The 26,983-nt window shown below is 41.4% G+C and overlaps 2 protein-coding genes across 4 annotated transcripts in view; one reads left to right on the plus strand and one right to left on the minus strand.

Moving 5' to 3' along the window:
• Window positions 1-26,983, minus strand: part of PALLD (palladin, cytoskeletal associated protein) — a 301,808-nt gene that overhangs the window by 39,159 nt on the left and 235,666 nt on the right. For all 3 annotated transcript variants that reach the window (XM_060246546.1, XM_060246547.1, XM_060246548.1), the window contains one exon: window positions 212-910. In XM_060246546.1, the coding sequence (XP_060102529.1) occupies window positions 212-910 (699 nt within the window). The remainder of the gene's footprint in view (window positions 1-211; window positions 911-26,983) is intronic.
• LOC132577080 (A-kinase anchor protein 4-like) lies at window positions 18,463-19,722 on the plus strand. Its single transcript, XM_060246551.1, has one exon. It carries the CDS (start codon window positions 18,630-18,632, stop codon window positions 19,581-19,583), a length of 954 nt encoding a protein of 317 aa, XP_060102534.1. The 5' UTR covers window positions 18,463-18,629; the 3' UTR covers window positions 19,584-19,722.

Below are 26,983 nucleotides of genomic sequence, written 5' to 3' on the forward strand. Positions count from 1 at the left end.
AGAGGAAAGCAGTAGAATATTTCTTCCACCACAAACCCTTTTCCGATTTTGTATAGCTGCTAGTTAGCTTGGAGGGGTCAAAAGTCAGTGAGAAATATCATGGATCACTCATGTCATGTAATTTAGCATGGTGTGCTTGAAAAGGTACAGTACTAAAAATGAAAATAAGAGACATCAGTAATGTTTGAGAAGTTCAAATGTTGCTACTTACGGAGGCATGACACCTTTTGGAAGTCCTAGTGCATTGACAGCTACAGGAGAAGGTTGAGATGGTAGCATCGAACTAAGGAAGGCTGCTGGGGATTGGCTGGAGTTGGAAAATCGAGACGTAGGAGACAGACTGCGGGAGGGTGATGGGACAGAGGTAGGGAGAGGAGGTGGAGGAGGTGGTGGCAGTGGAAAGGAATCAGTCACTGAAAAGGTGGACGTTGGACTAAAAACAGGGGGAGGTGGCGGTGGTGGTGAAGGAGAAGAAGGAGACCAAGGGTATTCCCCTTCAGGTGCAAAAGGCTGAGAGAAAGGTGGGACAGAGGTTCTGCCAAATTGTTTCTGGGAAGCAGTGGGAGACATTGGGGATGGGAGGCTGGAGGTGGAAGATCCAGATGAAGGAGTCATGTAGCTTGAAGCAGGGCTGATATTCTGGGCGGCAATGAACTGCTTAGGACGGGCATAGTTGAAAGAGCTGGAGGATTGCATAGTAGTGGGAGCAGAATGAGAGTTGAGAACGCTCATTTGCACAGGAGGAACAATGGAGTGGCTGGATTCAAGTTCTTGGAATGAAGGTGGAGGGGGGAAAGATGGCGATGAAGGCAGACTCTGGTAGACACCAATTTGCTGCTGATGAGAACACTGACTTGCTTCTTTTTCCAGGCGGATTTGGTTCTGCAGCTGTTGAAGTCTTAAAGGGTCCCTGTATATATATATATATATGAAAAAAGAGAAATCAGGTTAGAAAAAAGCTAGTTTGTTGCTTCTTTTTTTGCACTGGGTTAGGGAGAAAAAAAGAGAAACGCCTACTTGGGTCTTTGCAGGCAAAGCATTCCTGACCTCTAGCCATGGCTAACAGTTTGGGAACAAGATGTAGCATCAAACATTTCCTCCCCCTCTAGCTCATTCCCTCTCATGTGTAAATTCTCCCTGCCCTTTCTTCTGACAAGGCTAAGAGTTACATCAGCTTAACCAGTGTCCTTATAATAACCAGTGTTTGAAACCACGGTATTAAACTAGTTTCAAGTTGGAGGAGTTTAAAGGTAGAAAGAGTCAGTTCAGTGCTGTGGATAGATTAGGATCGGGGTGACCAGGGTCTATTCTCAACTCAGTCATGAAGCTCATGGAATATCCTGGGGCCTATAACTCTCTCTTAAATTAGCTTACCTCACAGTGTTTTGTAAGGACAAAGGGAGGCGGTTTATGCAAGTCTGAGCTCCTTTGTTGAAGGGTAGAATAAAGATATAATGGAACAGTATGCCAACTTTAGTTGAAACAGCTACTGGTTAATATCCATATTGAAGGAAACAGGGATAATTTGTGCTTAATAAATGCTTGGGAAAGGACCACACTCTTGTGTAGTGCTGCCTAGGTTGTAACCATGGATAGAGATCAAAAATATTATACCCTTACAGGCTCTTAATCTAACTTTGTACGAATAGGATCTTTTATGCAAACACATTATACAATTAAAACATAGCAAACCATTCAGAATAAAGTAAATGCAAAACAATTAAATAGGAATGCTTATGTGCTAGAATATAAAAGGTAATAATTTCCTCTTTTATCATCTCAAGTTCCAGCAAAACTTGTTCTCTGCTTTCTTAGGATGATAATGTTTTGGCATGGGTTAACCTTGTGAATTCTATGGAATGCCAGAAAGTAAATAAATCCTACAACAGAAAAAGAAAACATGACAGAATACAACACACACATGCAAAGTAATTCTTTTTAAGTTATACAGGATCATTTCTCACTAATCTGTATCCAATTGTCAAATATCTGACAAAATGCCACAGAGATGGGGTTGTGCGGTTTGACACATAGATAACACAATTTAGAAAAGTATTTGGCAACAGATGATGTATGCTATGCTATTTTCATACGCCTTAGTTATGTTTCTGCATTGTTGTTTAGCCTCAAGGAAGACTCTTATCCACATTCTAATTTGAAGGCATCTGTTCCTATTTGGGCAACTTTTAGTGATTTATTGAAGGTTGTTTCTCTAAGCAAGGATTAAAGTAGAACCCTCTTTCCCTTCTAAGGCTAAGCACATATTTCAAGATACCTCCCTACATACTAGCTTGACAGCTTCTTAACCTTAACCCTATTTAATCCTCATAACAGACACACAGGAAGGAAGACAGGTTACCTATCACCTAGTCCACAATGGAGCCAGGAAAAACACACCTAAAATTAGTGCTTTATTACCGTTGCTACTATCATTACCCCCAATGTCCATCATTTATACCTCAAGTTTGCACATGTCAAGTCCTTAAACAGGGCCAACATAGGACACCATGAAGGCATACTGCAATTTTTTACATGTTACCTTTCAGAAGTTCCAAAACTATTCAAAAACCATGCAGGTGACCTTCACGATGCTATGGAATCTTGGTACACAGGCATAATAATCTTTGGTCACTAGGACTTGCTGTTAGGCTGAAGGGAAATAGGCAGTTTGTCACTTCATGCCCAGCCTGGAATTTTAAGGAAATTGACCTGGGTTGTGTGTGCCTAACCCCAGTTTTTCCTCTGCCTATGCCCCATAGCTGTGTGTGAGTGGGGGGCTAGGACCAAAGGAAGAGAAACCAGATTTGGGGAATATGTATCTGCTGGCCAATTTTCTACTCTGTAAAGGTACAACTGAACAGGAATGAAATTCAAGATCATCTTTCAGAAGCTAGAAGAGGGAGGAAAGCAGGGGAAAATTCCCAAAGAGGGAAGAAGGGAGGGAGGTGAGTGGAGGAGGGTTGTACAATGGAAGAAAGTGAATGGGAAGTATATTGTGGAAGAGGGAGGAGAGCTCTAAGCCCTTCAGTTTCAAGTGGAACTATCTCCATACAGCTTAAAAGTGCCACAAGGCGGGATGTAATTGATCTCAATATTCATTCTTGTCTTTGCCCAGCCCACTCCAAGGCTGTGTGTGTATGGTGCATTTCCACAGAAGCAAGGAAGAGCACTCATACAAACACAGAATGGATTCAGATTTTTTTTAAAAAACAGCCACCAAGTTCCTAGTCCTTAAGGATGCAATAGGTTTGAAAGTATGTGAACAGTGCTTGGCAATGTCTCCACAGCCAGTTGCTGAATAAAATGTCCAGTGGTCAGAGGGTAGGATTCAGCACCTGGCACAATCCTGGTCTAGCCACATGACTTGCAAATGCAGAATAGATTTGAAACATGAGAAATAAAGTGAGTTTATTATTTGCATAATTTACTCAGATTGCACCTTCTTTGCAGAACTGGATTTTTTAAAATTCAGAATACAAAAAAATCCTAGTTATAAGCAGTGAAGGTGAGCATTCAAAGCAAAATATTTGGCATAATATTGTACAGAAACTGAACGATCTAAACTTAAGATGCCTCGGTGCTGCCATCACTTTTTTTTTGGTAGGGGAGGCTCAGGCTACAATCCAACCAGATATTCCACTGATGAAAAAGGGAAAGGGGTCCATCAAGAAGGGACCTGTATGGACAAAAGCTCTGTGGGGAGGGAGTGTAATAAAGAAGGGTACTGGTTGAAAGCCTAATAACTTGGCTGAGGCAGAAGTGAGATACGAACTCAGAGCTTTCTGGTTCAGTTTAATCTGCTACATATTACAATCTAAGCTTGTTTACTCAACAGAAAACTCCTCTGAGTGCAATGGCACATGCTCCCAAATAAGTGTGTATTAGAAGTGGCTAAGGTTGCAATCCTGACCTGGATCTCCCAGGCTAGCCTGATCTCATCAGATCTTGGAAGCTAAGTGGAGTCAGACTTGGCAAGTATTTGAATGGAAGACTTCCAAGAATACCAAGGTGGTGACATGGAGGCGGGCAATGGCAAAGCACCTCTGAATGTGCTTGCCCTGAAACCCCTACGGGGTTGTCGTAAGTCAGCAGTGATTTGACAGCACTTTCTACAACATTTCACCAGATCTCTTTACATAGCCTCTTTGCAACTATGATCTGAAAGGCCCAGGTTCAAATTTCTACTCTACCATAGGAACATTCCGGTCTCAGCCTAACTTATTTCACAAGGTTGTTGGGAAGATAAAATGGAGAAGAGGAGAATGATTTAAGCCACTTAGGGTCAAACCTAGGGAGAAAGAATGGGTATAGATGAAGTAAATAAATAAATGTTATATACAATTTTTCAATAAAGTATTTTGTTTTCTCAACACAAAGGACTTTTGGAGCAGCTAAACTCTTAAAACAGACACTGGATCACAAACTACACTCTGTGCCAGAACGCTCCCTGCTTCCAAGGATACCCTGGTATCCTTGGTGGTCTTCCATCCAAATACTTGCCAGGTCTGACTCCACTTTGCTTCCAAGATCTGATAAGATCCCCCTCCCCCATAGGATGTCCCTAGTAGGGTGCCCCTAATAATCCCCTCCCCAGTAGGACACCCTGGTAGTCCATGATGAGATAAGATAACCCATAGGGCCATCTGATTTATTGTTTTATGGTTTTATCATTTTAACTGCTGTAGACTGTATGCTGTTTTTATCTTTTTTATTATTCTGTAATTTAATAACTTTTGTACATTGCCCAGAGCCCAGGACAAGCTGGAATGAGTGATCCATTAAAAGTAGTAATAGTAGTAGTAAACTTAACAGGAACACAAGAGTACAATAGCATACAGAGATAAAGAACACAAGAAACCAAACCAACCAGCCAAACCAAGCACAGTCTTTGACCCAATTTAACTGTGATACTGATGGGTAGGGATCGTGCTGGTGAAATGGTACTTTCAGCATACCAGTTTCAAGCCTTTAATAATAATAATAATAATAATAATAATATTTTATTTTTATATCCCGCCCTCCCCGCTAGGCGGGCTCAGGGCGGCTAACAGACACGGGAGTCTCATGATTCACATTAAACAATAATAGACATGGGAGTCCCGTGATTCATAAAACATAACAACTTAAACATTAATTACAATAAATTATTTAAAATACATAAAAACATATAAACATATAAGATATAAAAATAGGTGCTAAAATGATGTATTTAAGATGGCTGAGTGTCTATTCATTCATTAATCAGGTTCCGTCTTAGTTGCCACATGGTGACTCAAATGCTAACTGAAAAAGAAATGTTTTAGGGTTTTAGAGTTTATTTAGTTTAAGCATTTCACTCTCTCCACCAAAGCTGCTTGCAGAGGCTTACAAAAATTAACAAACCAGCACCCTGGAACTCAGCTCAGAAACAAACTGGAAGCCAACAGGGATGCAGCACAAGTATCATGTGCTCAAAACAAGTTAGCTCCCATCAAAAATGGAACAGCTGCAATTTGGCCAAGTTGGTGTTTTTTAGAACTTTGCAAAGGCAGTTCTGTGCCAAGTGTTTTAAACAGTAATCTATTCTGGAAGCCACTACAGCAAGTGGAACTATAGCCAGGATGGGCTTCTCAAAGACTAGTTGTATCTGATAGATTGAACATAGGCAAACCCCCCCACCCCCAAAGGAGCTATGACTACAGAGACTATAATAGCTATTCTGTTGTGGCAACGCTACCTCCTTAAGTAAAGCCCTTATCAAAGCAAAGATCAACTTCATCCTTGTGTGGTCCTTATTGGAAGAGTCATCTGACTGACTTGTTTATGAGCTGTCTATTGCAGCTGAAAAGTTCAGAATTTGACTCAATCTGCCAGATGCTGTTGTGGGTTTTTTAGTAGGCGCTCACACCTTTTCCTGTATATCCGCCATACAAATATTTATAATAGTATGCATATATAACATTTATCATACAATGGAGCTGACAGTTGTAAAATCTTGGCTTAAATACTGCCCTGTAAGTGGAGCATCATATATGATATGGTCTTGACAGCTGGGGATTAGAACATGTGTAAATGTGGTGGTAACACAGTAGCTTTCATTACCAGCAAAATAAACTCCCATTCTTAAAATTAAAAAAAAACCCTCTTTTTTTCCTTCAAAGCAAACTATTACATTATGCAGATGCAAAGCCCAGCCAAAGTTTCCACTCCAGATTGGTTAGTTCTATCATAATTAGCACAAGCTCCCTTGTTCCCAAAGGTGATGTCATCATGTGGGGCATGTCACTCAGGGACACTCTAGCAATCTGGGTTAAAAATTCTATGGTGCCATAGAGTTTTAAATTCAAATTGCTAGAGCATCCCCCACATGATGTGCCTGGTGTGGTGACATCACCTGGAAGTGATGTCATCACACTAGGCAGATAGAGCACTTTGGGGGCGGGGATCTCCTTGGTGGCCAGCTCTGTGCTAGCAGGTTGGGGGCCTGAAACCAGAGTGGGAGGCTGGGAAACCTAACAGAGGATTCTTTGTTTTAAAAAGATAACTCTGAATATAAATGAATTGGTCACAATTTTTTGTTACTGGAAAAGGAACTCAATTAATACCATGAATTAGGACAAATAAACTATTCTTGTTTCTAGGGTTGCCAGACTCCAAGTGAGGCCTGGAGATCTCCCGCTTTTACAACTGATCTTCAGCTAGCAGAGGTCAGCTCCTCTGGAGAAACTGGCTGCTTTGAAGGGTGAGCTCTATGGCATTGTACCATGCTGAGGCCCTCCCCTTCCCTCTCCTGGATCAACTCCCAAAGTCTCCAAGTATTTTCTAGCACAGACATGGCAACCCTAACTTTATCCATTAGGGTTGCCAATGTCTAGGTGGGGGATGGAGATCTCCTGAAATTACAATTGATCTCCAGATGGCAGAGACAGTTCCTTTAGAGAAAATGGCTGCTTTGGAGGGCAAACTCCATAGCATTATACCCCACCGAGGACCCTTCCCTTCCCAAATTCCAACCTCCACAGGTTCCATCCCCAAATCTCCAGGTATTGTTTAATACTCTTGCTGGCAATATCAGCTTAAAATTAAACAGTGTGAAAATCTACCATGCAACTGATTGTGCCATCTGCACTGCAAATATCCGAGAATTATTGTGCTCTAAAATGAAAGTTTTAAAATTGTAATCGGATGTTGTTGAATTGCTGTTTCTTGTACCTATAATTGTTCCTGTTTTTATGTGATGTATTACATTTAAGGTATTTTTAATTTTGTTGCAGAAACCACTTTATAGATATCTACATGGAGAGACAGGATATATATATACTAAAAAGAACAAATAATGCTTCCCTCTGATTTTGCAATACAACAAAAAAGTACATAGAAATCCTACAAATTGGGCATTACCACTTTGGTTCTGTCCACACATGTCCCTGGAGTATCCACTGTCAAGGCTTAATAATGGATGTGTGTTTTGTGGAAACACACATATCAAGGAATCTCTGACCAGCATCCTTCAATGCTCCTAGTTTGCCATTTAGTACAAAACCCAAAGAGACAGAAACAACCCAAGACAAAAAGATAGAATGGAACTGATCCTGTACCATCTTATCTTCTGTGACGATGTGCAAACAGAACACTAGATACCTGCAAAGAGAAGTTTAACTCAGGGACATCCTCCCCCCCCCCCCCCGCCCCCAACAATTTTTATTGTTATAGTCATATAGTTACAGTAGTATTCAAAGTTGCCATATATTACATGGTAATTTTAAATTAAAACAATTCAAAAATAAATTGTCTTTGTATACAGAGCTGTGTGGTATGACATTATGTTCTACTAAATATGTTATTACAGGGTACCATAGCTCTATTACTTTTTTTGTATACAATGGGTGAAACATAATGAGTTGAATAAGCTAGTTTACATAATATAAAATAATCTCAAATTTTCTTTCTCCAGCACTTTAGGGATGGTATGGTAGCTGATTTCCAATTAAATGCTAAAAGCATTTTTGCAATAGATAAAATAATTGTGATAATTTCCCTTTTCCTAAATTCTATTCCAAATCGTGTCCAATTTTCTAGCAAGATAATTTCTGGGTCTAAAGGTAAATTTATATTTAAAATCTGATTTATCTGATGTATAATGAGCTTCCAATAAGTTTGAATATGAGGGCATGACCACCATGAATGTATATATGAAGCAAGGTAACTTAGGGACATCCTTCTCCTTCCATGCTACACTCTTCAGCATCAATTCCTCCTTCCCTTCTTTTGCAGGCTTTAACCAGGATGCTGCATTGCATCTGCACTACCACTAGGGATGCCAACTCTGGGTTGGGAAAAACCCAATAGGGTTGCCAGGGCCTACCTGGCCTCTGGCAAGGAGCTCCTGGGTCCTTGCCTGGATCTTCTGCCTTCAGAACCACAGTTTGCCATAGAGTTGTCACTCCCCAAAATCAGCATTGTGATGACATCACTTTTAGATGATGTCAGAGCATCAGAGATGTCACCTGTTTGGGGGTGGGGCTTCCCCATTGAAGCCCTGAAAAGTGGGGGAACCCCCATTAGGACTTGGGGCCGGGAACCCTAATACCTGCAGATCGGGGGGGAGGGGTGTGCCTAAGGATGGAGGGGTTTGGGGGAAGGGAGGGACTTCATTGTAGCCTAATGCATAGAGTCCACCTTCCAAAGTGGCCATTTTCTCCAGGTGAGCTGATCTTTGTCACCTGGAGATCAGCTGTAATCTCAGGTGATCTCCAGCAAGCACATGTAGGTTGGCAACCCTAACCCACTAACCAGGGTTAACACCAGGATTCTCTTTTAACCCGAGTTTGTCAGAGAGTTTCAAATCTTGACTTCAAATCTTGCTTAAGAAGAGAACCAAGCTGAAGCTCACCAGTGCTAGCTATAATTTAGATGTAATCCTAAACCATGGCTATCTCTGACAGCCAGGGAAGGGAGAAGGGCCCATTCTTGAGAAGTCTGTTATGCCTGAACCCAGCCTATGAAGACTGCACTGCTATGACTCTCCACATCTGGAACACTGCAAAATGCCAAGGAATGGCAGTCAAGCAGATCCTGTGTGTATATAATGAAGAACAGCTTGGTTATCCCAACATAACAACAGTCAAATGGAAACAAAAATAACACACCACAAGAAAGAAGCAAAGGATACAAGGCAAAGTGCCATAAGCAATGCATTACACACACTGTTTTAGAATTGGTCTCTTTGAAAAATGGGCTTTGCCCATGTGGCCTGAATCAGCTGCAAAGAAACTACTGAACACAGAGCCTGAAAAACAGTACCTAACAAGTTACAAGAGACAACGGAGGAAGAAAAAGTTCATGATTTAGTTTGGAGGCTTCTGTTTGGGAAAAAAAAAGGTCATAAATCAATCATCATCAGAAGGGCTCTTCACACGCCCCTTCCTTGGAAAAGCTAAAGAGTAATCTGCAATGCAAGGGCTCTGTATTTGCTGTGCATATTCCTTAAAACCATGGTGCATCAGCACATTATGTTTATTCACTCATGCATAACAATAGCAGTCAACTGTATGCAAACTTTAAATAGACAAATCATCCCAGACAGTCATTCTGCTGAGGCCAAGTTAAATAGACCAATTCCATGACTAATGCTGCAAGATAAGTGCTGTTGCACAATTTACAGGACAGATCTTGTATCTGGCAAGGAATCGAATTTTGCCATTACCCTCTCAGAACAGTCAGTGATTCAGGTAGTGAAAATTTGAGACATTCTAGAAAAAAGTCTGTGTTGCAAGCCTTGGTGATCTTTACTCCACTGAAACCTCTTACATTTGGTAGTGTTCATGATGTGTGTGCACTATGGCCCACTGCAGTCATCTTCCTATTCCTTTTTTAGAAGCGTAAAGTAATAAGGATGTTGTTGAACTAACTCCCTTCTTAATTCTACCCCACTGACAAAATAATTCACCATCTTTGTAACTTGGAACCCCTCTCCTTAAATCCCTATATTGTGTTCTGGTCCAATCTTGAATCAAAAGATAAACTTCTTGTGCTTGCCTTAAGAGCCCTACATGGCCGTGTCCTCCAACCTATACCTCTCCACTCTAGTATCTTGATACATCCCTGCCGATGACCTTTGCTCCTCCAGGTTCTCTTCAGCCAACCAAAAGGTCTCCTGTTCTCTCCACCCCCTCCCCCTGTTTATGCCTGAAACTTCCTCCTGGAACACCTTTACAATGCCACTCAAGTCTTGCCTCAAAACCAATATTTCAGCCAAGGCTTTTTTGTGCCAGAGCCCACTGGAGCTCCGCTCTGACTGGGCTAGGCCAGGGCTCCGCTGGCCTGACTTGCCATGGGCAGCCACATGCTCCAAGGCCAAGCAGGGCCTTGAGGTTCTCCTCCTCCTCTTCCCCTCCTGACACATGTGCCTCTTTCCTTCCTTCACCCCATTGATTTCCCAACCTTTGCAAAGCCAGGAAGAGGAAGGGAGCTGCCAAGCAAACAACTGCCACCATCCTCCTGCTGGGGTTTCACAGCAGGAGCACAGGCTTGGCTCAGCTTCCTCAGCTTGACTTTGCTCCCTCTTTGCCTGGTTGCACTGGAGGACTGCAGCAGCTGTACTCACTGGCTTGCCACAGCAACAATGCCACACTCTGGCTGGCTGGCTCACTCGCTGCCTGGCCCCAGTTGTTGTAAGCCAGAGACTGGAGGGCACAGTGGCAACAGCAGCTGGCATATCAGCTTTGCCCTCTCCACATGGCAGGGGTGGCCCCTGCACTGAACAGCATTGACCGAGCTCAGAAACTTAGTCATTTCCATACAAAGCCCTTCTGCAGGAGGGTCTTTTTCCTCAGCCTGCTCCCCCTTTTCCCTTTCAGGCCACACATGCAAACAGGTCACAGAGTGAGTCACGTTCTGTCATGTTTCCAAACTTGCAGGGTTGTTGTGAAGTTTGAAAGGGAGCTCTTATTGAGCCCCTTGGAGAAAGGATGGGGAAAGTGCAGTGGATATCCTGTACTGTGATATAAGGATCCAGAGGACTTGGCGTAGTTGGCAGCTCATTATGCTCTACAGACCTTTAGCCTGGGGGACCCCCGACCTCCAAGAACCTCAGCTGACCTGTGGAGGTGGGGTGGGTAAGGGTTTGATGAGCAAATGAGGCTGGAAGAATAATATAAGTGCAAGCAAAGTTTTCTCTGAATGGTGTCTTGGACCAAGGGGAAGTGCCAGTGATGATCAACAGACTGAAGCCTCCTGTTTGGTGCAGAGAGAGAGGTTTAGGAGGAGGAGAGGACAAGAAGGATTCAAAGGGGAAGGCAAGTCACCTTGGTCCCTGTGGGTTTTGTTATCATGTTTTGGGGAGTTTGTATAGTGTGGGAATGGGGAAGGGAATCTTTGGTTGGGGTTGAAAGGAGACCAGGGCCATAGCCAGGTTTTTAAATTTGGTTGGGCCACAGGCAGGATTTGTTTAGGGGGGTCAGGCTCTCAGTTTCATCTCTCAAAATATGTCCCTAAAAACACAAATGCCATGTTATCCCTTTTATTACCACAAAATTATGAACAAGTTTCATCTTCCCTTGCGCTTTTTATCAGGGTGGATGGTAAGGGGAGGAAGGAGAAAGAAAGGGGTTAAGGTCTCTTGAGCAGAGTGGCAGTGAGCAATGGGGGACTAATTGGTGGGGCAAGAAAGGTTACACAGGGGTCTGATCAGTGGGGCCTGGACCCCCAGGGCCCCACTGCAGCTACGGGCCTGGGGGAGACTAACTTCTCATTTCGAGAGATTTTGCTGTGCAGTTGCCATGAAAAAAAGGCCAAGGCTTTTATGTGAGACAATTTCCTAGGTCAATGTTTTCCTCCCCCCAGGGTCACCATATGCCATTTCAGAAATAAAACATTTTATTTCAGAACGTGTATAGGATGTAATTTTGAGGGTGTGTGTAAATGTGTGATTTTCCTGTCACAAGCACCACTTCATTTCTCTAGTCATCTCACTTAGAAACTGGAGATATCCTGGAATTACAATATAAGCAACAGTGTTCTCTTCTCTGAGAAAGTGTCTGCTTTGGAAGGTGGACTCTATGACATTATACCCCACTGAAGTCCCTCACCTCCCCAAACCCCACCCTTTGTAGCCTCCACCCACAAAATCTCCAGGAATTTCCCAATCCAGAGCTGGCAACCCTAACCTCACTGATGCTTTGTTACAAATTAAATGTATGAACTTCTAATACCTGTGCATGCCGGTAACATGCAAATGTGCTTCTGCTGGGCTTTTTCTACAAAAAAAGCCCTGATTGCAGCAAATATTTTGGCCACCCCCCCCTTTTCTCAGTCAAATTAAATGTAAACACATGTACCTGGAATGAACATATAATTCTTAGCCCAACCTACTTCCCTTTGTTATATCCTTGTGCCAAATTTTGGATTTTAAGCTTCTTGGTATAGAGACCTTTCTGCACATTGATGGCTTAATAAGTAATAATGATGATGATGTCATTGCAGGCTACAGTGAGAAGGCAGCATTAAGTATCATGAAGAAGAGACCACGAAGAAGCAACCTAACCAATAACTTTACTGTAACCATAAAACCACATCAAAAAGAAACCTTGAACTGGCTGCTGGCAAGAACCAAACTCAACTGGAAAGAAACTGAAGCCCAGAACTTCTTATTTTGGCAAGCTGAGGTAGCCAGTACACGAGGAAACACACCACAGCTGATCTATTAGTCCCTCTCTACTGCTTATTTCCACATTAATTACAAAGAGATGTAAAGACACAAACTGAATCATAAAAGCTGGAAGCACAGAATGGAGTGATATGACACTGCCCCACCTCTGAAGCAGCTGTTTTGTGGTTGTACCCATTCCCCTGTGCTAGAATTCCAAAGGTGCCCACAGGCTTTAAAAAGCTGGGGATCTCTGACTTACAGTCCTTGTCAGGCTTTTTAATTGTTGTTGTTCAGTTGCACAGTTGAGTCCGACTCTTTGCGACCCCATGGACCAAGTCATGCCAGGCCCACCATCCTCCAAATTCTGCTCAAATTTGTGTTAGTTACATCAGGTCTGTCCAGCCCGCTCATCTTTTAATGTCCCTTTCTTCTGCATCAGGATCTTCTCCAGTGAGTGCTCCCTTCTCATTTAGTGGCCAAAGTATTTGAGCTTCAGCATCAGACCTTCCAGGGAACAGTCAGGGTTGATTTCCCTTAGGACTGACTGATTTGATCTTCTTGCAGTCCAAGGGACTCCCAAGATTCTTCTCCAGCACCACAGCTCGAAAGCACCTATTCTTCTGCGCTCGGCCTTCCTTGTGGTCCAGCTCTCTCAGCCATTCATTACTATTGGGAATACCATAGCTTTGACTATATGGACTTTTGTTGGCAAGGTGATGCCATTTCAGAAATAAAACATTTTATTTCAGAACTCATGTATAGGATGTGAGTTTGAGTGTGTGTGTAATGTATCAGTGTGTATGGTATTAGTAATTCTAACTTATTAGTAATTCTAACTTTTTATTATACTCCCCAGGTTCGCCATAGCTGTCCTCCCAAGGAGCAAATGTCTTCATTTCATGGCTATAGTTACCATTTGCAGTGATCTTGGATCCCAGAAATGTGAAGTCTGTCACTACTTCCATGTCTTCCCCTTCTATTTGCCAAGGTGCGATGAGGTCAGATGCCATGATCTTAGTTTTTTCGATGTTGAGTTTCAAGCCTACTTTTGTGCTCTCCTCTTTCACCCTCAACAAGATGTTCTTTAGGTCCTCTTCACTTTCTGCCATTAAAGTGGTGTCATCTGCATATCTGAGGTTGTTGATGTTTTTCCCGGCAATCTTAATTCTGGTTTGTGCTTCATCTAGGCCAGCATTCCAGATGATGTACTCTGCATATAACTTAAATAAGCAGGGTGACCATATACATCCTTGTCCAACTCCTTTTCCTATTCTAAACTGATCAGTTGTTCCATATCCCGTTCTGACTTGCTTCTTGACCCTTATACAGGTTTCTCAGGAGACGTGAGGTAGGCTGGTACTCCCATCTCTTTAAGGACTTGCCACACTTTGTTGTGATCCATACTATCAAAGGCTTTAGCATGGTCAATGAAGTAGAAATAGACATTTTCCTGATATTCCTGTGCTTTCTTCATAATCCAGCGAACGTTGGCAATTTGATCTCTAGTTCCTCGACCTCTCTGAAACCCAGCTTGAACTTCTAGTAGTTCCCGATTGACATACTGCTGAAGCCTAGCTTGTAGGATCTTTAACATGACCTTGCTGGCATCTGAAATGACTGCAATGGTATGATAGTTTGAACATTCCTTGCATTACTCTTCTTTGGAATTGGAATATAAACTGATCAATCCAATCCTGTGGCCACTGTTGTGTTTTCCAAATTTGCTAACATAATGTTTGCACTTTAACAGTATCATCTTTTAGGACTTTGAATAGCTCAACTGGGATACCAAAATCTCCGCTTGCTTTGTTGTTAGTAATTCTTTCTAAGGCCCATTTGACTTCACACTCCAGGATGTCTGGCTCAAGGTCCGCTGTCATAGTTGTCAAGCACATTGAGATCTTTCTTGTATAATTCTTCTGTGTATTCTTGCCACCTCTTCCTGATCTCTTCTGCTTCTGTTAGGTCCCTACCATTTTTGTCCTTTATCATGGCCATCTTTGCATGAAACGTTCCCTTGATTTCTCCAATTTTCTCTTGTCCTTCTCATTCTATTATTTTCCTCTATTGCTTTGCATTGTTCCTTCAGGAAGGCCTCCTTATTTCTCCTTGCTGTTCTCTGGAAATCTGCATTCAGTTGGATGAATCTTTCCTTTTTACCTTTGCCTTTCACTTTCCTTCTTTCTTCAGCTATTTGTAAAGCCTTATCAGACAGCTGCCTTCTTGCATTTCTTTTTCTTTGGGATGGTGCTGATTGCTGCTTTCTGTACAATGTCACAAACCTTCATCCATATAAATATAATTAAGATAAGCCTCTAAAACAATGGCACATAGAAGCCTTTGGAAAGGCTGCAACTCACTCAGTGAATAAGATTGCCAGACACCCATTACTTTTGCAGGGTGCTGCCACCAGCCAGCTCCAACTAGTGTGAAAGGTGATGATGATGTCACCTGGAAGTGATATCACATTGCTCATGCTCTAGTTTTTGGGCAAAACTCCATGGTAAAATCAGCTACAAACCATAGAGTTTTGCCCAAAAAATAGACCATCGCCCCCAGCATCAGCAATATGATATCATGCCCTGCATGAGACCAAGGCTCCCTCCATCAGCAGTCAGGTAGGATCTGGCAACCCTATCAGTGAGGATCAAGCCGTCCTGTTTGGAACCTGGGCAGAGACAGCTGGAAATGCCTGATTATGATAATACAGAATGTGGTGATACAAGAATGTAACCTGCTAGTTGCCCCTGACTGGTTCCACATGCATGCCTACTATACACCTTTAGGCCTCTGAAGCATTTTTGCAAATGTACTTCCCACAAACAGCATGACCCAGATGCTCCTATACCTGGGTGGAAGAGGCTTTGTTACACCAAATGATTTGACAAAAAAGGACCTGTGGGAAGATGGGGCAAATAGCTTTAGTGGGGATTGAACTGAAATCTGTCTAAATTCCTCAATCAAACAGAGTTTGGCTGGAAGCCAGATGCCAGTTGTGATGGAATGATTTCTGGACTTCAGCTGGGGCCTGCTACATTCTTGTGGGTTTGGATCAAGAAGCACTATGCAAGGAGAAGATATGCTAGATGCCTGTTTGTATGCCCAGAACACACTGTAAGATCCATTCCAGAGTTTTGTTGGAACAGATACAATGTGTTCCAGGCCCCATCAGACTTTTTTGGAGCAAAACCAAGTGGTTCAGATTTCAGGGCATAATAATGTTAGGATGTTAAAAAAAAATTAAAAGACTGTCACACACTTCCAGTGCACCCAGATACATACATGTATAGAGGGTGGGTCAAGAAAAATAACTGCAAACAGTGGGTCAAGAAAAGCAAGAGGTATAGTATGTAGGGTTGCCAGCTCCAGGTTGAAGAACACCTGGAGATTCTGAGGGTGGAGCCTGAGGAGGGCAGGGTTTTTTTTTGGGGGGGGGATGGACTTCAGTGGGGTATAGTGCTATTAAAGCCCACCTTCCAAAGTAGCCATTCTTTCTAGGTGAACTGACCTCTGTCACCTGGAAATGAGTTGTTGAAGCAGGGAATCTCCAGCCACCACCTGGAGGTTGGTAACCGTATGTGATATTGCTATGAAAAACTTGAACATTTGGGAAGACAACCTCCACAAGCATTTGCAAATAGCAATCGTTTATGTTATCACTGAATTTCCTTCCTTTCTGATACTTATTTACAGACCCTTTTTGTGGTAATTCTCACTGCTCCCAGAACCATTTTGGAGGTTCTCTTAAGTCCTGAGGAGCGAATTGGTGGAAGTCAGTGCAATCTTATTTTAATTAATCAATACCTTTTTTTAAAAAATCTTAAACTAAAAAAGTACTGCTAATTTAACACTGGTAGGAAGAGAGAAAATCCTAGACCGATTTCTCACTAGGCTTGTTCTGGTCTTGGAGCCCTTTTCCCCATGGTGCTTCTGTCTGATTTTGCACAAGCTGCCATGAGACTGTGACTTGCCCCGCCTCTTTCCCGTGGCAAGCAGAAACCAGTTTTCAGAGGATCTTGCTTGCTGCAGGAAAGAGGCGGGGCAAGTTGCAGCTCTGCGGCAGCTTGTGTGAAATCAGACAGAAGCACCAGGGGAAAAAGGGCTCTGAGATTGGAACAAGCCTAGTGAGAAATTGGTTCTAGTCTCAACTGAGTTCTAAATTAATAGAATCAAAAACTTCTGATGGAGCCATAAGACAATATTAGAGCGAACCTCATCCTTAACCATAATTCCCATTATATTTCAAACAATAAATATGATCTGCTTAGCTCCTCTGAAAAAGTGCCTATTCATGTAGATGCTGTGAATAACCAAATATAAAAGCATTGTTTAATACTATGCAAAGTTCATGAAAAAGTTACATGGATACAACCACACATACATTTTGATCAGTTAATTAACAAACATACTCCATAAATTAAACAATTTTATTCTTTTAAAACCATCCCTTCTATCTATTTGCTAGTAAAAGCTTGATAGTAGAAATAAGCAAAGAGCATTCATTATTCGTGATTATATTTTGCTTTAAAAAAGGGAGGGGGGGGGAAGAGAATAAAATAAAAAACCCTCATGTTTAGGGGAAAAAAGGAAAAAGGTCTCTGATTCACTGAACATCTCCAGAAATTAATATGTCCTGTTAAATATGCTTATGACATTAATGTCCATAGTTCTAAAAGGCACCTAATTCTACATTAAATTGTGACATCAGTGTGGCATTCATCAAACATCTGCAATTAAGCTTTTTTTTAGAGAACTTAAAAAGAGGTTCCAGCTGCACTCATAAAGAACATTATTAAGGATATCCTGCACTAATTCTTCTTTTCCTGTCTTATCATCTCCAAACCCAGCAACTGTATTCATGCTCATTTTCTGCTTTTGTTTCCTTATCTGACAAGGCCTCAAGCTAATGTTTGTCCTGAGGAAACGAAAAGCAACAATATGGCCAGAGACGGTGAAAACACACAATGTTACCAAACAGTGTACTAAGGATATTTTTTAAAGTACTGATTAAAATAACAAAGCAGGGTTACCAGAAAAAGGAAAAATTGTGCTCAAGTTTATATTCAGAATCTACTAAATGTTCAGTCCATAACACAGCTAGACTAATAATGCTGCTATCAAACTTGTCCCAAAAGAGTATATCCCAAATTTGTTGTGGAGGGTGCAAAATGTATAGATTTTTTTTTTAAATTACATAGCTCCTGTTCTTTTAAAGGTTTGGCACAGCAGGGAAAACTTGGCAGGCAGTATTATTTCTACTCTGCTCAAGTCTTAGAATGGAAGAACACAACAGAAATTCTCCCCTTTATACAAACATTCACAAGCAAAACAGCCATATCCTTTGGGAAATACTTTGATAATTTAAAAACATTCTTACTCAATAATGTTGTTGAACTAACCTCACAGAACAGACATCTAATTTAGCTGGATGATGGAACAGAGGACCAGCCACACTCTCCTTATCAGCTTTCTTTTTCATATATGAGATCCTTTTTTTTTTTTCCAATTTAGGAATCATGGGTAGTTATTCCAGTTTGTAAAAGGACACAATCCTCAGTTTTAAACAGAAAATCCCTTCTTTCAAGTTTGTAACCTTTCAACCCAACAATTTTAAAGCAGAATCTCTATTAGATAATCTAAGTACATTCCAGTGCTATGATCCTTGAATTCTAAGATTCTAGAATGTGGATTGTACAATTTTTTTAAGCAGTATCTACTCCTTCTTTTTACATGTGGGGAAGGTCCTGCCTTCTCTTTTGCAAGCTATTCTTAAAATATTGCCCAGATGCCTCACTGATTGGCTGAAGATACTGATGCTTTATGATGTCATTGCTGTCATAGAAACCATTTGTCCACACAGGCACAAATCCCATTTACTGGTAGAAGAGCATGGAAAGCTGAGAGGGGAGGCAACACCTTGAGTCTGGCAGGATCAAAGCTGCTCATCTAACAGAAGAACACTCTATGGCCCTGGTTGCAATTCTACCTTAACACACCAAAGATGACTCAAGAAATCGACTGGTTACGCAGTGGGGCAGCTGTATGTAAAGTAAACCACTACAGCCCTGAAGGACAGAAGGACCAGGACCGTAAAATGATATGCTTCGTTGATGTCTGCAGCCTAAACGTAAAGGATAAAGATCGGAGAGGATTTAATGAACTTGATCTGGGCAGTTTGGAGGAGAAAGAAGTTATTGTAATAAAAGACAATGAGAAAAACAACCCCAATAATACTGAAGGTGCCGTCTGCCTTTTCAAGCAAGGCTCCACTGAAGAGCTCAACATTGTGAGTTGGCTAAGCAATGACCTTCAGAAATATGCCATTGGATTTCAACATGCACTGTCACCTGCAACTGGCTCTCGTAAAACTAATGCCTACACCCTTGCATCTGAAAAGTTGCCTTCAAGTAGCTCCAGTGGTCAAAGAGTAAGCCAAGAAAGTGGTACTTCCAGCTATGTCACTAAACTTTGCTCCCTGGTGGTTCAAAAGGCACGTCAGGAAATCCAGAATAAACTGGAAAGTAGCAGCAGCAAGACCACACGCCATCCTGTGCCCAGTTCTGAAAAAGTTCCAACAACAGGGTCTTATGATGGTGGTTCAGAAAAGCCTTGGTCATTGGATGTGCATGCAAAAGACATTTTTGGAATGGCATTAAAACTGATACAGCAACACCTAATAGAAAAAACAAAGGAAGCATCTCATGAGCCACATGCCACTTCCTCTAGCTATGCACATAGGGATTCTAATTATGACCGGCCTGGAGGAAGCCCATCTTCCAAATGTCCTCCAGGGACAGGTGGGCTGCAAGAGCCTTCTCGGCATGAATCGCCAAAGGCAAGTATATCTGGTATCATCTTGTCACTTGTTCAGAAAGTCTTGCGTGATGCTGCTTCCAATCTGGATGACAGTGCCAGTGATGCAAACAGGGCTTATAAGCAGGCCTCCACTTCATAAATCAGGCTCAGGAGCAAAAGGGCCCTATTAAAACAGACTAATGGAGCACTGGATATGTATGGCAATATCGATCAGATAAGCAAACAATTTATTGACCAGTTGATGTAATCTGTGATGAAGTTGAGTCAGTTTGTGGCAAAGGCAAGTTGAGTCAGTTTGTGGAAAAGGCAACCAATGGTTCTCATTTAGCAACGACCGTCACAGTTGCTCATCACACCACTCAGAAAGGCAAGAAGATCTTCTCTACTGAAAGGAGACAGCTTGGTGCAATCCATAGTGGTGGAAACGGACAAATAACCAGAATGCCAACAATTTTCAGGAGAAAAACAAGGTTCTAGGCTTTCCTCCTGTTAATGGTTTTTCCTAGTTTAGCTGTCCAGTCTGACATTCATGGATAAGAATGATGGGGAATTGTCCAGTGAGCTAAATGGGAGAATTTCTTCAGGAGCTAATAAAACAAGCAACAGAAGGATGCCACTGTGGGAAACATGCTTCAATATGGACAGCTTGAATGACTACTTGGTACCTGGAAGAGCCAACTCTTCCCTCTCTTATTGCTTCAACCAAGCCTGGGTGCCCAACTCACTCTTGGCACAGTAGTTGTCATCACCACAACCTCAGCGTAAACCAGCGCAACAATAACAACATGCACACAGAATTCAACTGGTTAATAAAATTGTAGCTGGGCAAGATCATCGATTAAAAAAATTGTAAAAAATGAGAGTAAGAGAGAGGCTGTTTTGTTGATTTCTTCAGCCGCATGACACGAACCAACCAGGGACCAGTTAGATGCTACATATCCAGGATCATCTAGTTCAACCCCCTGCATAATGCATTTATGCTACAGTTGAAGGTACTATTCACAAACTAAAATAAATAAATAAATAAATATTTTATTGATACCCCGCCCACCCAGCCGAAGCAGGCTCAGGGCGACTTACAGGCGGCTTACTAGGCAAACTTGCAGGCATTTATGTTTTTAGCACTGGTTCTAAAATACTCATTTTCCAGAACTTGCATGAATGTTTTAGGCAAGGTTTTGGGTATGACAGGGAAGAAAGGCTTGAGGACATGAAGAGTTAGCAGGTATGAAAGGACAAGGAGGAGTCATCTACAAGTTACAAAAGCCCAGCTTCTGATTGCCTCCACTTTCATATCTTTGGTGCATCCATGCCCACACACATTCATGATTTATTGCTGTATAATTTTAAAATATCATTCAAATTATTCTCAAGACTTTTTGTGTGTGTGTGTGTGTGGGGGAGGATGCATTGTGGATGTGTCAGTTGCCACCAGGACCCTAGCCCCCATTCCATTTCCATGGACATACTAAACACACGTAAAGGTCTACTGTGGACATGGGTTCTGCAGCATCTTTGACATATGGTGTAGATAAACACAGTAATACCCCAAGCATATTACATAACTCACATATGAGTTTGTACTATCAAAGCCATTACTTATCACTGTCCATGCCTATATTCAAATAGATTTAAAGCCTCCTGTATTTCTGTTGTTAGCCACCCTGAGTCCGCTTGCAGAGAGGGTGGGATAAAAATCTAAAGTAAAATAAATAAGATATGCCTGTTTGAAGTCACTCATTTTAGAAGCAGAGTATGACACAGCACAATTCAGAAGAAGAGAACATGACACAGAGGATAGTTCAGTCATAATCAAGCACTCTGGTCTCACTGAATTTTACATGCTCAACTGCCTTGTTGAAAAATTCACACTGCATAATTTTGGCAAGATTGTGTCCAAAATATGTGAAGAGTGGCTCAACAGAAAAGTCAGACACAAGGCCGTTTTTATCTTTTTAGTTCAAATGGGAAATATTTGTTAAACAAGAAGTAATTACACATCTCTGTAGTTGTTTACCATCCAGACAATACTTCATACATTAGCAATGTCTGTTACAATCCTACAAAAGATATACAGTTCTTTGGAACCTGGTATCAGAAACACTAACACTGGGATATTTTTAAACCAACTATTTCAATTACAGTTTATTTTTGGATTTAAAATTAAGATGAGCTTAACCAGAAGAGTTATTAGCACTCTGTGGAATTTGGGGAATTTATTTTTTAAAAAAAACCCTCTGGGCCAATGCAAAATATTCTCATCAGTATTTTCTAACAAACTGCTCTGAGCTTTACAGTACAATCCTATATAAAATTATGCCTTTTTGAGCCTACAGACTTAAATGGATTTAGAAGTGTGTAAGTATGCTTCGGATAGCACGGTTCATATCTTAGCAGATGCACACAGAAGAATTTTTTGCCTTGTGCAGTTTCACCTTAATACCACTGAACTACAGTTTCTTTTGATTCAGGCTTAGAGGTGCAGTTAAGGATTTCACTGCATTTTAGTGGCTGCCAACACATAACCTGTTCTGGTTTCATCAGCAAAGTTCAAAAGAACATGCAAGAAAGGAACCCAGAGAAGCAAAATTAACCTTGCATAAAAATTACACTGCTCTTCCTTGCATAAAAAAATTTCCTGCTGTTCCATCATCCTCAGTTACCATACATGATGAAGAACATAGATGAACAAAAATGCTGAGTGGTTAGGCTTGACAGCCCCCCAGTTTTGTAGGCTCCTCCCTACCACCAGTCAGCTGGCTGGGAGGGGAGCCCCACACCAACAGCCATGATGTGCCTTTCCACTTTGGAAGGCTTAGAAAAAGCTTGGAAGCTTAAAAGACACTTGGAACCTTGGAAGGTGTATGTGCCTTTAAATCTCAGTAAGAGGGAGGCTGAATGGGGGTGGGGCAAGCCCCCAGACAACACATACCACATGGCTGTTCCTGGTGAGTCTGAAGCTGTGAGAAAGGAAGACAGCCCAGTCTCTCCATTTGTTTTACATCCCTTTCAGAAGTCCTCTGCATAGTAAACTAGAACCTTTCGTTTCCTGTGTTAGTCTGAAGATGTTGATGGAAATACAGCAGATGGTTACATTCAGCAACTCCCATGAGTAAATTGCCCCAGTGAGATCACAAAAGTGTATGCTTGCAAATTGTGTTTATTTGGGCTGCTTTGTGAGTCTGTATGGGTGTATTCACTTTCATTTAGTGGAACTGCAGCCAGCTGCTGGGGGACAAGGAAATGAAGACTGTATTCAGGGGAACTGCATTGCTGTATTTTTATTTATTTTAGGGAATGGGAAAGTCTCCTGGCTCTACCCTCAAAGTCCCCAGGTATTTTCTGAGTTGGACCTTGCAACCCTATGAGTGTGATCATGCAGAGATACTAGGGAGTGACAGTGGTCAGAGAGCAGTTCACAGCTTCCTCCAGCAATTGCTGATGGTTCTGCTGGGAAGTTCACTTCACACTTGAGGCTCCAGACTCTGCAGCTTGCATGTACTGGCTTGAACATAAACAGCTCTCTCTGGTTTGGGTCTCAGAGAATCAGGACTTTGTCTTACATCTCTTTCTTCTTTGTTCCAGGTTATTTGGAGGAGTCCCTTATTAGCATATCCTTCAAGCATCAAATAACTGATTCAATATGTCCTGGTTAAGCCCCTGAAATCTCTCCCCCCCCCAAAAAAAAATACTATGAGGCACTCAGGGGACCTAGAAAGGCGGAGCAGAAATGAAATAAACAAATATGCACATCTGTGTGTTGTATAAGTAAGTGAATAAATTGTCCCAGAGGTAGCAAGCAAATGAATTTTTTTTGTCCTGTTATAGTATGGTAGAAGATTTCTAATGCAAGACTGCTCCTTGGTAACATTTTCAGGTTGATATGAAATTGATTCAGAAGTTCAAAGTCTCAGAACAGCACTATTGTAATCAGGAAGAAGCACACTGTTGGCAAAACTGATCAGGGAGAGCAAAAGGAAATTCTGCAAGAGCAAGGCCACCACATTCACACATACTACCACTCAAGCCCATCAGAAGTCATCCATCTTATTCAGCATGCTATATCAGATAAACTATGTCTCCTTGCTTCTAGGACAAATGAGAACCAGGTCCAGGACCACATGTGCCCAGGACTTCTGCCTCCTTTCTCAAAGGGAATTGTTTTGTTTCTAACAACAGCACAGTAGGGAGAGATTCAGCAGGTGTGGTTTTGCCCAAGCTTGATCCAATGTTGCAGCGACAGGAAATTCTGCATTTATTGTTCTACTCTGAAGTTATTAAAAAGAGCTGGAACACTTAACTTTCTCCACAGCCAAGCACTGGTAGCCCTAGCCTGCATCCAGTGAATTACATAGTCCCCTAAACCTGTAGAGCTGGAAGATGACAGATTAACATCAGGGGTGTGTGGCCTAATATGTAAAAGAGTTCCTGCCAGAATGGATTGGGCAAAGGATACAGAATGTAATCAGTTGAATCTTAGATGTTGCATTGGTGTGTTCTACAACCAACATGCCGGTTTTAAATACAAAATGATAAATGTCAAAATAGCAGGGGGAGGGGAAGCTGTATGAGAATTGATCAAGGCTTTTGTCAAAAGGGTAACTATTTTACATGCCTCAAGAGAGACAGCATCAAACATCAATGGTTTTAAGATCCTTTAAAAATGTTTTGCTAAAACTATTTGATTGAATTTAGATGCTGAAAATACCTTTAAAAAAAATCTTTCCATTGCATATAAACATAATCTCTTGGAATTACTAACCTAGCCTGGCTAAATATAGCAAGCCACACTCATGTTTTTAGGGGTATCTTTCTCTGGTATGCAGCTAATATAAATAAAATGAGTGGAGAGAAGCTGGCTGTATTCCACAGGCATTACATCACTCTCCCTTAATAGGAAACCTCTCTCCAACATTTGCTTCAGTGTATCCATTTAAGTTCTCAGAGAGGATCATCTTGTAAGGCTGATGCTGTAATCAGAAACAGAATTTTAAAACAGCAGTCCTTTTGCTGTTTTAAAATCACTAGAGCTCTGGGTACAAAACAAAAGGAAATCTGGTTTAAGGCTTTCATAGCAAATGTACAGAGGGGGATAATCTTTATATTTTAACTATAGAATAATCCATGGAAGATACCTGCTCGCTAACATGTGGGACAGAGTTGCTAACTTTAGTTTAGGAAATTCCTGGAGATTTGAGGGTGGTGCTCGAGGAGGGCAGAGTTTAAAGAAGAGGGAGCTCAGCGGGGATGATACCCTCTAAAACTGTCATATCCTCCAAGGAAGTGATCTCTGTAATCTGGAGATCAACTGTAACTCCAAGATAATGCCAGACCCCACTTCATTGCTGGCAGGCTCAATGAAGGGTAGGTATCCAGTATCTTTCTGTGTTTGTACTTCTGATTTAAACTCTGTAGTTTTGCAAAATAGAAAAATTATTAATTAAAAAAGTAAAGAATGATATGTCATCTCCAGGCTCAAAGGTGATATGTTAAATTCTACTCAAGTACTTCACAATTGTAACTCCATAATGACTCAGATTCTGAAACTCATATCTGTATGTTAAACAGAGGCTGACAACAGATGGCTCGCTCAGGGCAGCATCAAGCCACTCCAGAAGTGAGGTGGCCGGAAAAGGAGTGGCCGGGAGCCTCCTGACAGCATGCAGCTCATCCCCAGAACAGGGACAGGCTGCATGCACCCTGGAGGAGCTACCAGAGTGCTTGTTAGCCTGTTGGCTGCTCCCCAGGCTCTTCCCAGCCATCCAGATAGCCGGGGAAGTGCTTTGGAGCCACCTCAGAATTTAGGTACCTGGAGATTTGGGGGGCAGAGCCTAGGGAAGGAGGAACCTAGGGAGGAATAGTACCTTAGTGGGCTATAATGCCATATAAAGCCTTCCAAAACAGAAATATTCTCCAGGGAACTGATCTCCATCACCTGGAAATGATTTCTAATACCGGAAGATCTCCAGGCCCCACCAAAGAGTCATCTAAGAATTGCCTGATAGAAAGACTATTATGGAGACATTTCTGTCCCTTTGGAATTTTGTAAATTTACATCTTGAACTACCTTTTGGAGTTGTTAAGAATCTCAAGCCTGAAGAAATCTCTGAAACAGGCAGTGAAAGTTAATGGACCTCTCACATTATTTATGGGATTTATGAAACTGGAATATCCACTGTGAACTTGTGTGTGAACATCATTATTGAATCTGGACATTATTGTTGTTGCCAAGGGAAGGATTTTGTACATTGGACTTTGGAAATATACCTGTGTTGATTTAAATTGTTACAAATCATTGGTACATCATTCTTAGTAATCTCAGGTTACAATGGCATTGTGGGTCTGAGTTTGTCCCACCTGGAGGTTGGCAACCCTACAAACCAATGGGCTTTCTCAAGAGACAAAAACCCACCAGCAATGCAAAAACTTTGGTAAAAGAAACTAAACATTTCTGCATGACTGCTTTGGCCTTACTGTGTAAAAAAAAGCACTGCATAAATATTAAGTATTACTCTTACTGCTACCACACTTCTTGACTTTTCTAAGAAGTGATATTAATGAGGCAGGCCATCATTATTTTTGGTATAATGCAACAGACTGGGCAATTTCACCTATTCATTTTTCCACATTTCATTCTAAAGTCGTACACCAACAGCTTCCAAATTTCTGTCACCATTTGGTTTTGAAAGATTTTGTTTGCAGGGCTCACTACTAGCTGCCTCCATTTCCAGGAATGTTCAAGAGTACAAAAAGGAATTTAGTGTTATTCTCAAACCATACATATAAATAATAGTAAAGTTATGTTTATGAGGCATCAATCAAGTCTAAAAGTTGCAACAATACTTGGATCTAAATGGTGATAAATGATAGATGATGCAACTGTTGTTCTGTAAGTGTTGCTTTAGTTCCCTATAGAGCTTGAAGCATAGTCCCTTAGTGTGTTGTCATGGGGGGGGGGGGGAAGAGAGGAAACAAAGAAAACATCTGCTAAAATAAACTGCAATGGAAAAAGTGCTTCTCTCTTCCCTTCTATTTTAACAGTGCATTATATGTTCAGTGTCTATATATAGCAGCCAAGAAAGAAAATTAATATTTTGAACTTTAACTGTTAGCTGGACATTGTTGGGTAATTTCACAGTATTGTGGAAAGAAGTTATGCAGGAATTTTTCATTTTGTGTGAATAAGTTGGGCATGATTATTTATAAGAGGAGACCAATCGGTTATTTAGTTAGTAAAAAATGTCCACAGAGAATGTAAGCATGTTCATAACATGAGTTTTTTAAAAAAAAATTATATTTTCAAATGTTAACTTTTTTCCCCTCATGTGATTAACCAGTATGGGAAATAATAGGTCAGGGTACTAGAAATGGGTCATTGGTTCAAATCCACAAACAACAAGTCTGAGACCGAAAGGAAAGCATAGCGTTGTCACAACACCACCTCAGCCTCAATTAATTTCCTAAGAGAGTCTTACAGCCTGAAGTGTATTTTAAATGGGTAATTACTAGAAACTGAAAATCTTACATCTGTCTTCAGCT

This window comes from Heteronotia binoei, chromosome 9 (assembly GCF_032191835.1).
Source record: "Heteronotia binoei isolate CCM8104 ecotype False Entrance Well chromosome 9, APGP_CSIRO_Hbin_v1, whole genome shotgun sequence".
Classification (NCBI taxonomy): Eukaryota; Metazoa; Chordata; class Lepidosauria; order Squamata; family Gekkonidae; genus Heteronotia; species Heteronotia binoei.